The sequence below is a fragment of the Plecotus auritus genome, assembly GCF_963455305.1.
Source record: "Plecotus auritus genome assembly, chromosome: 3".
Lineage (NCBI taxonomy): Eukaryota > Metazoa > Chordata > Mammalia > Chiroptera > Vespertilionidae > Plecotus > Plecotus auritus.
This window is the reverse complement of record NC_137772.1, coordinates 69,703,710-69,717,093: the sequence shown is the minus strand read 5'-3', so window position 1 is coordinate 69,717,093 and position 13,384 is coordinate 69,703,710. Positions and strand designations below refer to the sequence as shown.

General features: G+C 37.4%; 1 protein-coding gene across 1 annotated transcript in view; it reads right to left on the bottom strand.

The window, feature by feature from the left end:
- KLHL1 (kelch like family member 1) overlaps window positions 1-13,384 on the bottom strand; it is a 435,664-nt gene that overhangs the window by 16,516 nt on the left and 405,764 nt on the right. Inside the window, exon 9 of the mRNA XM_080659234.1 lies at window positions 10,902-11,114. Within this exon, the coding sequence (XP_080515360.1) occupies window positions 10,902-11,114 (213 nt within the window). The remainder of the gene's footprint in view (window positions 1-10,901; window positions 11,115-13,384) is intronic.

The following is a 13,384-nucleotide window of genomic DNA, read 5'->3' as shown; positions in this document are numbered from 1 at the left end:
ACAAAGGAAGGCCCCTGCTAGCATCCCAGGAAGGGAGACCCCGGTTGGCATCTGGCAGCAGGGGAAAGGAGGCCCTGATTGGCTCTGATAGCCAGCCCAGCCTAGGGATCCTACCTGTGCACAAACTTCATGTACCGGGCCTCTAGTATTTTAATATTTTACTATCAATTTTTGTATTAATTTTACTTCCAATTTTGGTGAGAGTTTTTATTATAATGGGTATTTAGTTTTTTGTTTTTTTTTTCATGTATTTTTATTGATTTCAGATAGGAAGAGAGAGGGAGAGAGAGAAACTCTGTCAATGATAAGAGAGAATCATTTATTGACTTCTTCCTAGCCTCCTGCACACCCACACTGGGAATCAAGCCAGGAACCCCGGCATGTGCCCTGACCTGGAATAGAACTGTGACCTCCTGATTCTTAGATCAACACTCAACCACTGAGCTATGCTGGCTGGGCAATGGGTATTTCCTCTTATCATTACTTTTGCACTTACTCATATGCTTATTACTATATTGAGTCATGTTGATTAACTTTTCTATTTTAAGTTAATCTTGTATTTCTGGAATAAACTCAAGTTTATTGAGATATACTCCTTTTTATTTCTATCTAGGTTTGATTTGCTAATGTTTCTTTTGGATGTTTGCATCTATGCTCATGAGAGAGTTTAGTCACATTTTTTTCTATTGTTTCTTCTTATATAATATTTATAAAATTGTATTTTTCTATAAATTTGTTCATTTCAGCTATCAATTCAAATAATGGTATAAACATATATAAATTCTCTCTTTATATAGTCTGCAGACTACACAGTGAAGTTTGCTTTTTTATTTCTTTATAGGTACTTTTTCTCTTCTTTTTCTTGATAATTTTGTGAGTAGTTTATGAATTTTATTTCAAACATTCAGAATAAACAACTCAGGCTTCTTTTAAATCCTCTCTATTGCATTTTTCCTATTTCATTAATATTTTATCATTATTATTTCACTCTTGTATTTGTTATTTCATTTTTAGTGTAGTTATAATTTCTTGAGATTGAAGCTAAAACTTTTGCTTTCAGATTTTTAATTTGTTAAATAAATGAACCTAAATCTATATATTTGTCTGTAAAAATTTTTAGCTACATTCCACAGAATTTGATATATCATATCTTCATTATTACACAATTAAAAATATTTTCTTGTTGGAGCCACATGCTATTTAGAAGGGTATTGTCTAATTTCAAATTGTTGAGCATTTGAAAAAAAAAAGTCTTTGTTATTTATTTCTAGGTCAATTCCCCTGTGATCAGAGAACATGCTCTGTGAAATTTCAAGCTTTTGAAATTTGTTGAGGTTTATTTTATGTCCAGAAATTGTAAATTTTGGTAAATATGTTATATGAACTACTACAATTATTTAGTGTTTTTCAAAAAAAACTATATGCAATAAGCTGAAAAGTGGAGAGAAAATTATTTCCATTTCAAACATATGATTATTATCTACCCTAAAAAATTAGTTATTGGAATTATCTTAGCAGAGACTTGCCTTGATAAAATATAAATTCAAGGAAGTCTGCCATTTTCTAAATAACTTGTTCAATGGACCGCACTTTTGCACCACTACAGGTCTGCATGGCCCTTCTGCCTCTCGGGGCCTAGCTGGAGTGGCCTTAGAGATTGCTCATTCTGTGTTGTGGTCAGTAGACCACAGTGTCTTTTGGTGCTCCTATTTTCACCCACAAAGGGGCCCACAATGGCAGTGCCACCTGACAAAGTGGGATGGTGGCAAATCAGACCTGTGGGATTGGTTTAGCTAAGGCTGAGAAAGGATTCCGGTTACATGACCTCTGGGTCTTCTCAGAAAAAAAGAGTTACAGGAGATGAGCATTTTATATTATTTGCCAAGTGATTGGCAAATATGAATGAATATTTACCTGATTTCAGGATGAAAAATTACTTTTAAAATATAAACACAAGGAGAACCAAGGCATAGGTAAATACCTGTACTTGCTGCCTCCCACAACCATATCAGAATTACAACTAAAATACAGAACAACTATCATTCAGAACTGCGGAGTGGAAGTACAACTAGAGAGGTAAAGAAGAAAGCGCACTGAGACTGGTAGGAGGTGCAGAGATGCAGAGGCTCAGAACGGGCTGGCACCCAGGTGTGCCACTTTTTTAATTGGGAGGGAGATAACAAGCTCCTGCTTGCTCTGAGCTCTAGTGCCAGGTGAATCAGTGGAAAACCCAAACACATATGGGGAGAAACTGGACTGTCTGGCATCAGGGCAGGAATGTGGGAGCATCTTTCTTCCAGACTGAGCTGCTCACAATGGTCATTGTTCCTGAGCTGGGACCTCCCAGGTGCTGGGCTGACTGGCAGCCATTGCTGTTTGCTCTGCCCTGGAGATTCCCTGGGACCCCATCCCATCCAATTTACAACCCCGCCCAAGCTTTGCACAGTGGCTTTTGCATATGAATGGCTGGCCCTTTCTCAGCCTAAAACCTGTCAAACTGCAGCTGGGTCAGGGAGCCCCAAAGCTATCAAACCTCAGAGGGAAGGTAGGGGAAGGTGGGGGTAAGGGGGAGAGATCAACCAAAGGACTTGTATGCATGCATATAAGCCTAACCAGTGGTCACAGACAACAGGGGGGTGGGGGCATGCATGGGGAGGGGTTTGGGATGGGAATGGGGGGATGAGGACAAATATGTGATACCTTAATCAATAAAGAAATTAAAAAAAAAAAAAAGGCAAAGGCCAGCACCACAGCAGACTGTGTTGCTTCACAGCTGGGCCTCATCTGTGAAAGAGGAGGAATCTGCATATTTCTCTGTAGCTCCTGCTGGGTGGTCCCAGGCAGTGGCTTACTTTGCACCTCCTTGGAGATCCAAGAGCCAGTGTACCCAGTGGTCAGTGTGAGACCATAACACATTACAACTCTTCACATCCATAAGTGACACACTCAAGGGGCACACTCAGTGAGCACCAAAGCCCCACTGAAGCAAGTCCTGCCCCATAAGGGTGTCTCCTGCACAGCAGCTCTTCCATTGTAGACACAGCTGGTCCTCACAGCCAATTGGCCTTGAGGTCAATTCCTCCCAAAGATACCAAGAGCAATCAAGGCTTAACTACAACAAGACTGTGTACACAGCCCACAAAGGGGTGAACCAAGAGTGAACCAATCAACACTTCAGTTGATTGGTGAGGCTGAGCCTAGGCCCTATAGGACACCTACTATACAAGGCCACTCTATCAATTCAAACAGACTTAGCAGCTACCCAATACATAGAAACAAACACAGGGAAGCAGCTAAAATGTGGAGACAAAGAAACTTGTCACAAATGAAAGAAATGGAGGAAAGCAAACTACTGGATATAGAATTCAAAACCACAGTTATAAGGTTATTTAAGAATCTTATAGAAACCTCTGAGGAACTTAGTGAGAATCTTAAGGATCTTAGTGAGAATGCCAAAAAAAATGGAAAAGGACCAGTCAGAAATTAAGCATACACTGACTGAAATAAAGAATAATATACAGAGATTCAGTAGCAGACTAGAGGATCCCAAGAATCAAGTCAAAGATTTGAAATACAAGGAAACAAAAAACACCCAACCGGAAGAGAAAAAAGAAAAAATAATCCAAAAATATGAAGATAGTGTAAGAAGCCTCTGGGACAACTTCAAGTGTACCAACATGCAAATTATTGGGGTGCCAGAAGAAGAGAGAGAGCAAGATATTGATAACCTATTTGAAGAAATAATGACAGGAAACTTCCCCTACCTGGTGAAAGAAATAGACTTACAAGTTTGGGAAGTGCAGAGAACCCCAAACAAGAGGAATCCAAAGAGGACCACACCAAGACACATCATAATTAAAATGCCAAGGGCAAAAGACAAAGAGAGAATCTTAAAAGCAGCAAGAGAAAAACAGTTAATTACCTACAAGGGAGTACCCATATGACTGTCAGCTGATTTCTCAACAGAAACTATGCAGGCCAGAAAGGAGTGGCAAGAAATATTAAAAATGATGAATAGTAAGAAACTGTAACTAAGATTACTCTACCCAGCAAAGCTATTATTTAGAACTGAAGGTCAGATAAAGAGCTTCACAGATAAGAAAAAACTAAAGGAGTTCATCACCACCAAACCAGTATTATATGAAATGCTGAAGGGTATTCTTTAAGAAGAGGAAGAAGAAGAAAAAGGTAAAGATAAAAAAGTATGAACAACAAAGTGACAACAAATACATATCTATCAACAGTGAATCTAAAAATCAAATGAATAAAAATTCTGATGAACAGAATGAACTGGTGAATGTAATGGAATCAGGGGCCTGGAAATGGAGCAGACTGACAATTCTCGGGGGAAAGGGGGTGTGGGGGTGGTGCGGGAAGAGATTGGACAAAAATCTTATATGCATGTATGCAATACCTATGGACACGGACAGTGGGGTGGCGAGGGCCTGGGGTTGTGTGGGAACCGGGTGGAGGGGAGCTATGGGGGGAAAAAAGAGGGACATCTGTAATAATTTGAACAATAAAGATTAAATTATACTTAAATATATATAAATAATATAAATATAAATATAAATATAAATATATATACACAATTGTAAATTGTTACTTTGCTGGCTCCTTCCTAATGAAGCTGGCCTCTTAGTGTCATGTCTTTGAGAAGCTTCACTCCACCCTAAAGGTCACTGGCATGGGCCAATGCAACTTGGTCAAGTGTGATGGAACCAGAGGCCTGATGCAGGGGTCCTCAAACTTTTTAAACAGGGGGCCAATTCACTGTCCCTCAGACCGTTGGAGGGCCAGACTATAGTTTAAAATAAAACTATGAACAAATTCCTATGCGCACTGTGGGCCCGGGACGAGTCGGCTGCTAAGCAGGACAGGCAGCGGCACCCACCGGGCCGGATAAATGTCCTCGGCGGGCTGCCATGTGGCCCGTGGGCCGTAGTTTGAGGACCCCTGAATTTCATTGTACACCTCTCCTCTTTGAGATCCCTCCTCTTGAACTCCTTTACCTTGGAACCTCAGGTACCACTTGGTGGGATATCCAAGCCACAATGAGAGTGGGATATCCAAGCTACAAGGAGAGAACCACAGTACTCTGAAACCCTTGGCTAAGCTCTCAGATGACAGATAGCCCTAAAGGCCAGCTCTCTGAGAGAACCATTTTGAATATTCCAGTCTTGTTGAGCCCCAGATAACTGCAGCATCAGGCAATATCATATAGAGTAGAATAGACTAACTGAACCCAATCAACACAGAATCATGAAAGAAAATAGATGGTTATTTTAAGTCACTAAGATTTTGGAATTGTTGGATAGAAATATATCATCCAAACAACAGTAAAGAATTTCATGAAGAATTATATATTTACCTTAAAAGAAATGTAAAATATCTGAATATAAAGCAAATATTGTGAAACATTTGTGAAATATATGATATACATTTGGCTATAATATCTATATCTAAAATTTATAAAATAAATAGACAAAATAATTTTCTTGTATTGTTAGTCCAAACTATAGAAGAAGAAAAAAAAAAGAAATGCCATAATTCCTGGTAGGATTTAAAATCAAGGCCCAATTCATTGGACAGTGCACATTAATCCATCCATTGATTTTTTTCAGTCAATATTTTAAAGCATTTCTTATATGCTATCCTCCTGGGACATAAAGCCTAAAGCTACAGTTGGAAAGAGACAAAGAAACAGACTGCAATTTGGCTAAAATTTAACCTTCACTAGAAGGTATATTTTAGAACAGCAAAATAATCAAATATAGACATCAGTTTATGTAAATAAATAAATATGGCAAAGCTGCTGATGAATTGCTTTATTTTATCATCTTTCTCCTGATTTTTCAAGTCATCAATCACAACCACTGCCTAAGTTAAAAATATAAAAACTTTAAAATAGTTTGAAGATATCAGACAAGATTTCTTTCTAATTCAGTCTCAAAATATGAATTATTCTCTGATCAGAATATATTCTTCAATACAAGCTCTTCCACACAATATGTATGGATGTCTTAGGGTCACATGTTAAGTGAAATGGCTGAGTTGATAAGAATCCATAATTTAAATAAAAAGTAAATCCCTCTTTTATTATCTCTCTTCATTTCTTATATATGCTAAAATTCTTAAATTATGTTTGAATCAAAAACATAAAATGAGAAATTAAAATAAATGAAATAATCTAAAATTTAATTCCTAACTTATATATTAACTAGAGGCCCAGTGCACGAAATTCGTGCATGGGGTGTGTGTCCCTCAGCCCAGCCTGCACCCTCTCCAATCTGGGACCCCTCGAGGGATGTCTGACTACCCATTTAGGCCCGATTCCAGTAGGATTGTGCCTAAATGGGCAGTTGGACATCCCTTTCACAATCCAGGACTGCTGGCTCCCAACTGCTCACCTGCCTGCCTTCCTGATTGCCCCTGACCACTTCTGCCTGCCAGCATGATCACCCCTAACCACTCCCCTGCCAGCCTGATTGATGCCTAACTGCTCCCCTGCCAGCCTGTTTTCCCCTAACTGCCCTCCCCTGCAGGCTTGATCGTGCCCAACTTCCCTCCCTTGCTGGCCTGATCTCTCCCAACTGCCCTGCCCTGCTGGCCTGAATGCCCACAACTGCCCTCCCTTGCAGACCTGGTCCCTCCAAACTGCCCTCCTCTGCTGGCCATCTTGTGTCCACATGGGGGCAGCCATCTTTGACCATATGGGGGCAGCCATCTTGTGTGTTGGAGTGATGGTCAATTTGCATATTACTCTTTTATTAGATAGGATAGAGGCCTGGTGCATGGGTGGGGGTCAGCTGGTTTGCCCTGAAGGGTGTCCTGGATCAGGGTGGGGGTTCCCTTGGGGCATGGGGTGGCCTGGGCGAGGGGCCTGTGGTGGTTTGTAGGCTGCCCACGCCTCCCGGTGACCCAAGCGAAGGCCCTGGTATCTGGGGTTTATTTATCTTCTACAATTGAAACTTGGTAGCCTTGAGCGGAGCCAAGCCTCCTGCTTGCTCCGTGGCCACAGCCATTTTTGTTGGGATTTATTTATCTTCTATAATTGAAACTTTGTAGCCTTGAGTGGAGGCCTAGGCCGACCAGGGTGTGTGGAAAGCTTGGCTTCCTCTATTACTAGGGAAACCCAAGCCTCCTGCTCACTTCGTGACCACAGCCATTTTGATTGGGTTAATTTGAATACTTGCTCCTGATTGGCTGGTGGGCATGGCTTGTGGGTGTAGCAGAGTGATCATTAATTTGCATATTACTCTTTTATTAGATAGAATGTTTTGGTAATTTTTAAAATAATTCTTTAATTAAATAAATAATGTATTTACCACTGTATGCCTGAAAGAAATTTTTAAATTATTTTATTTTTAACAAAGATCTAAAGATGATAAAATATTGTTCAATGTCTTGACAATAATATAGGGTGTCCCCAAAAAATGTATAAACACTTTAACAGCTGATAGCTATTAAATGAAAATAAAATGTATTTTAAATAAACACTGCCTTTATAATTATTCAAAGTACTAGAGGCCCAGTACTATAGATTTGTTCACTGATGGGGTCCCTCCACCTGGCCTATGGGGATTGGGCCGAAACCAGCTGACAACCCCCAATGGGTCCTGGATTGCACGAGGGTGGTTCTCAGGTGACACACCCCGGAATCAGGCTCCCTTCTTTCTGGTTCCAAGGGTGTCACCCGAGAAACACAGCTGCCAAGTCACCACAGCTCGGCAGCTCCTGCATTGAGTGTCTGCACCCTGGTGGTCAGTGCCTGTCATAGCTACCTGTAGGAGCATCTGCCCCCTGGTGGTCATTGCACATCATAGTTACTGGTTGGACGGTCAGATGTTTAGACAGTTGCTTAGGGTTTTAAATATAGATGGGTATACATCTTTGGGGACACCCTGTATATTAAATGCTGTTATTTTAGATGACATTTTTTGATATGACTGGAGTAGATTTTAGTAGAGTTTGAATAAAAGTTTTATGTTTATTACAAGTAATATATCAAAATTCATACTTAGATTTTATTAGTGTTTAAATGATATACTGGTAGTAATATAATTTTCAACTAATCTACAAAAAGTTGCTTAATAATTTAGGCCCCTTCAAAAAGTTTTGGCTGTTGAATATATGCCTTAACTATATGTAAATCATTGATATTCAGCCATTGGTGGTGGAAATTGGTATTTACATGCAAATGAAGAAATAAAAAATAAAAATATATTTACCTATATGTCTTTCCATCAGTCCATCCAAACATCCAAGCATCTACCCATCCTCCATTCTTCCATCTATCCAACTTTCACTTTATCTATCAACCATCTATCTAGCTATATCCCTATTTATCTATTTATCTATCTAGTAATCTATGTAGGCACCTACTTGCAGTATATCTTAAGATGCTTTTCCTTGTAAGAAATTTGAGGACTGGTCTTTTTACTGTCTGAATGATTCAATAAATCCTTTGTTGAATGATTACTCTGTGCCAAGGATTGTGCCAACTAAAGGCATATGGACATAGACAAGCTAATCTTGATCATTATCAGCACATAGAACCTAGTTTAGTGAAAAAATACATGTAAAACAAATATTTTTTATTATAACATTGATATTTGACACTAATGAAAACTCTTGTGCTTTCAGATAAAGTCTGCATTATGGAAAGATCCCTCTGGCTACTACACAAGAAAAGATTGGAAAAAGCAAGAGTGGGTATTACAAAGGCAGGTGTAGTAGGTTCCTGTTGTCTTGACACCCCTCTCCTACAAATTCTCATTACTGGGATGCAAATTTAAGGGTAAAGGTGGTTCTGATCTGTTATTAACCAGCAGTAGACTGATGCCTTTCAGCATCTTTTCTGATCCATTATCTGGTTTCTAGTTTTGTTTTTGATCTTAAAGAGTTCTAATTAGCTATTTATTTGTCTCTTTTCTACAATACATTTTAAGCTCTATGCAACACAGTGAAAAATACATCTGAAACGATATATATTGAATAAGTAAATAGATGAAGGTGACTTTTCTAATGGAGTACACCTCCTGGGCCTAAATTTGCTAGAACTTACTGCATATTTTGGACATTGATTTTGTCCCCTAAGATGTTGTCCGTGGAGTGAGGCTTGGCTACAAAATTAGTTTTCTCTGTTTCATCAACTATTCTAATGTTCCTGTTCATGCTCAGTCTCTGTCTCGTTACCTGATTTGATTTGAAATGCCAGTGTTCTTTGTGTGTAAGGTAGCCTGACTCTTTACATATTTTTCATAAATATTACATAAATGTACTTTAATACCACCATTATATAATACCTTTACATTTCCATAAGAATTATTGTCCTATAATAAAATTTGTCCACCTACATATCCACCCATATATTTATGTTTAAAACAACATTGTACACTACTTCTTGCTATTCCTAATGATTTAGTTGCTTATGATTATAAACATTTTTTACATTATATGTACAAAATAATTTTACAGCAGTACCTTGATTTATTGATGATATACATGTGAAATCATTAATACGGAATATATGTTGTAGAAACTGCAAAAATGCTATTAATCTGCCACATAGCATGAGCTTGAATAAGAATCAGGATAATGTCATGTGCTTCTGCATTACTTAAGCAGCTTATACCCACTGCACTCCTATAACTTAAAATAGCTATGCTTATTTAAATCTAATTTTGCACCATAAATGTATTCCTAGGCTGAATTATTTATGTCTTTGTTCACAAACAGCATTTCAATACATTATACAGTAAAGTTAGAAGAGAATATATGTATGGAATATCATTTCATTGGTAGCATTTATACAAGATATTCACGGTAAAAGTAGGAGACTCATCATATTCATTTTCTTTGTCATTTTCCCCAAGAATTTAGCAGTGGAAAATGTGAATAAGCTGCCAGTCTATTAGCGGTATTTTAAAAAATGAATGAAAAATTAAATAAAATATAACTGATTGCATATTTGTATATATAAAATAATACAGAATAACAATACAATTAAACATGTTTCTGTATTTTATCCAAGATGTGACTTAAGTATGAGCCGTGCCTGTACACTAAAAGCTATCTCTTGACATTGGACTTATTCTCAGTAAAAATAGCCATATGTCTGTAGGAAAAAATATCGTGAGAGAGAGCACCTTTCTCCCACTGACTGTATATACCACTTAAAAGCATGAGAATGAAGGACGTGCTTTTCAATATCAAGAGAAAAATTGTTTTTGTCATCAGTGTGATCCACCAGATATTTTGTTCTTCATCCAGGTATAATTTAGGATACTGTCCTCCCACCCTTTGAAGTTTCCTGTGGCCATGTGACTGGCTTATCACCAAAGTATACACAGAAGATAATTATATTGCTTGTAAGTAAAATTTTTAAGGACCAGAGAACAGTTTACTACTCTGGCTCTTCCCTTTTGTCATGGAGAACAGCAGTGCTCACATTGCATCTTATCTGTCATTCTGGGTCCTACAGTAATGATATCATGTAATTGTCATGGATGTGTAGCAGGAGTAAGAAACTTATACATTACAGTGGAATTACTTATCCTATACCAGCTGATAAAACAATTAACCTCAATATTCCCTATTCTCACTTCCCCAAATATCAACATGTATCCTTATATAATAAGCAATATCACCCTGAGTTTTTATAACTTTCTAATTCTTAATACATACAATATAATAGTTCTAAGTGATGTGCAGGGATGAAAGAAAACTATGTATAATGATAAGTTCTGGGTTGTTGAGCGAGCAAAAGAGAGAGGTTGAGAGAAGAAACTCTAGGAGTTGAATTTACCTTTCCTAAACGTAGTTTTTACAATCCCTTGGACTAGGCATCAGTATAATTGGCACTGTCTCTCACTTTAGCAGTGTCCTTGAGGTCTTACCTTTCTACATAATCGAGTAGCCGGGAACAGTGATTTGAAGCAGGAGCATCATGACCTCCTACTGCATAAAGAAAACCATCACATGTGGCTACTCCAACACCCCCTCTTCTTTTACACATTGGAGCACACATGTTCCACTTATTTGTATGAGGATCATAATACTCCATTGAACTCAAACACGAGCTTCCATCGCGACCTCCAACTGAATACAACCTAAAAAACACAATTGGAAAAACATGACTTAATACTATAGTATGGATGACAAAATGTAGAAAAAGAAATGCCATTTAAAGATAAGTTTAATCACAGTAGGAGTCTCAAATATAATTGAAATACTACTTCACATGGAAATTTTTGTTAGAGGTACTCTATAAATAACTGCATGTGCCTAGAGTTCCCATCATTCTAATATGCATAATACCAGATGAAATTCAAACAACTATAATTTTCTAACCTGTTATTTCTAGAATGTTAGATAGATTTACATTGCTTATGCCATACTAATTCAATATTTTAATATATTATTTCAATAAATATTAAGGAATTATTATTTAAAATATAGAAAAATATATATTTACCCCCAATTTTTTTGAAAATACCCATAATTGAAAACTGATTGTCTTACTTGATGATCAATTGATTTGCACTGGCAAATAAATCATGCTACTTCTTGTGTTCTATCCCTACTGTTTAGAACACCAGCTAAATGGAATATCTAAGCAAGTATTGTCATAATATCAGCTTCCTTAACCAGTGCTTAACCTATAGCTAATGTGTTACATAGATAAGTCTTTACAGGAAAAAAAGTGTGCAGTCATGTTAATCTGACTGAATATTGCTAAAACTTACTACTTAATACACTTACTTTCCTATAGTTATTTTGTTAATGACAAGTATGCTACATACCTGGGAAAATAAGTGCTACAGCATAAATGATACTTAAATGATTAAAAATATACTATTTATAATAAAATAGATCTTTTCTATTTGGTCATCGCTATGAAAATTTCATCACAGTGAGGTACAGAGTTGCATTTATTTATGAATTCACTCAGCACATATTTTTGAATGCCTAGTTTATGCTATACACATCATATAAAGTTTTGCAAATGTATACATGAACAAAACAGGATAAATATTCCTGCACTCAATTCTTCTGGAATAAGGGGTAGACATAACATACAAAATAAACACATATACTTCTTTATAAAGACTGGGTGCTGTAGACATAGACAGAGCGGGGAAGTGGGGTCAAGTGTGCAATGGTAAGAGGGAGATTGTGGTTATAATTTTAAATATATCATCAGGAAAGGTCTCACTGAGAAGATGATGTTTGCACAAAAATTTGAAGAAGACAATAGTGTTTGGATGTAAGTTCAGGAATATCTCCCATAGAAGATTCAAGGCAGACAAAACAGGTGACTACCAAGTTCCAGGAGCAGCAAGGAAGCCAGAGTGGCTGGAACAGAGATTGAGGGGCGAGTGGCAGATGAGGTGAGAGGTGGGGGGTTCAGGGTGAACCTCATACAGGTATTTGTAGACATTGACTCTGAGTGAAACAGGAAGCCATAAGACATTTTTTGAGCAGAGGGTGATATGACTTGGTTGGGTTTTAATATGGTTAGATGTTATGAAATTTTGTCTTATTCATGGACATTATGCTTAATATATTGGTAAATAAACAATTCAGTACTTTTCAATTTATAAATAAATGTTCAGGAAGACATTACTGCTTAGCATATAATTTAATTCAGGTCTTATATTTACAAATTTATGCTCTATTATATTTTACTAACTCTAAAATATGATGGCTAAACTGATTCAAATACTGGAGACTTATTTTTTAAAGCTGTTTAAATCTCTTTGAATGCCTGCCATGATAAAGTGTTTCTGATTGCCCGAGTGTGACCTTTATGGACATAATGCTTTTTCGCTTGATTACTCAACAAGTTGTCTGCCAGATCTCAATCTTGCAACATGTTGATATTAACTAATAGGAGCATTTTGTAGAAAAAGTATTGGACAATTTAGCCTGCAAAAGCACCCAGAAGTGAAATAATTATTCACTCAGAAGATTTTTATCTTCTTAAAAACTTTCTGAAATCTGAATTTCACTTATGTTTTTGTTATATTTATATTGAAGATCTAACTCAAGGGAAGTGTGCAATAGCTTGATGTATTATTATTAAAATTTAACTAAATCTTTTTGTAGGAATTTAGTTTATTGGGTATCTTCACATGAGGCACATAGTCCTATCTAATAAAAGAGTAATATGCAAATTGACCATACCTCCACTACACCCACCAGCTACACCCACCAGCCAATCAGGAGCGAGTATGCAAATTAACCCAACCAAGATGGCTGTGGCCACAGAGAGAGCAGGAGGCTTGGGTTTCCCCGGTAATGGAAGAAGCCAAGCTTTCCGCACACACTGGCCAGCCCAAGCCTCCACTCAAGGCTACAAAGTTTCAATTAGAGAAGA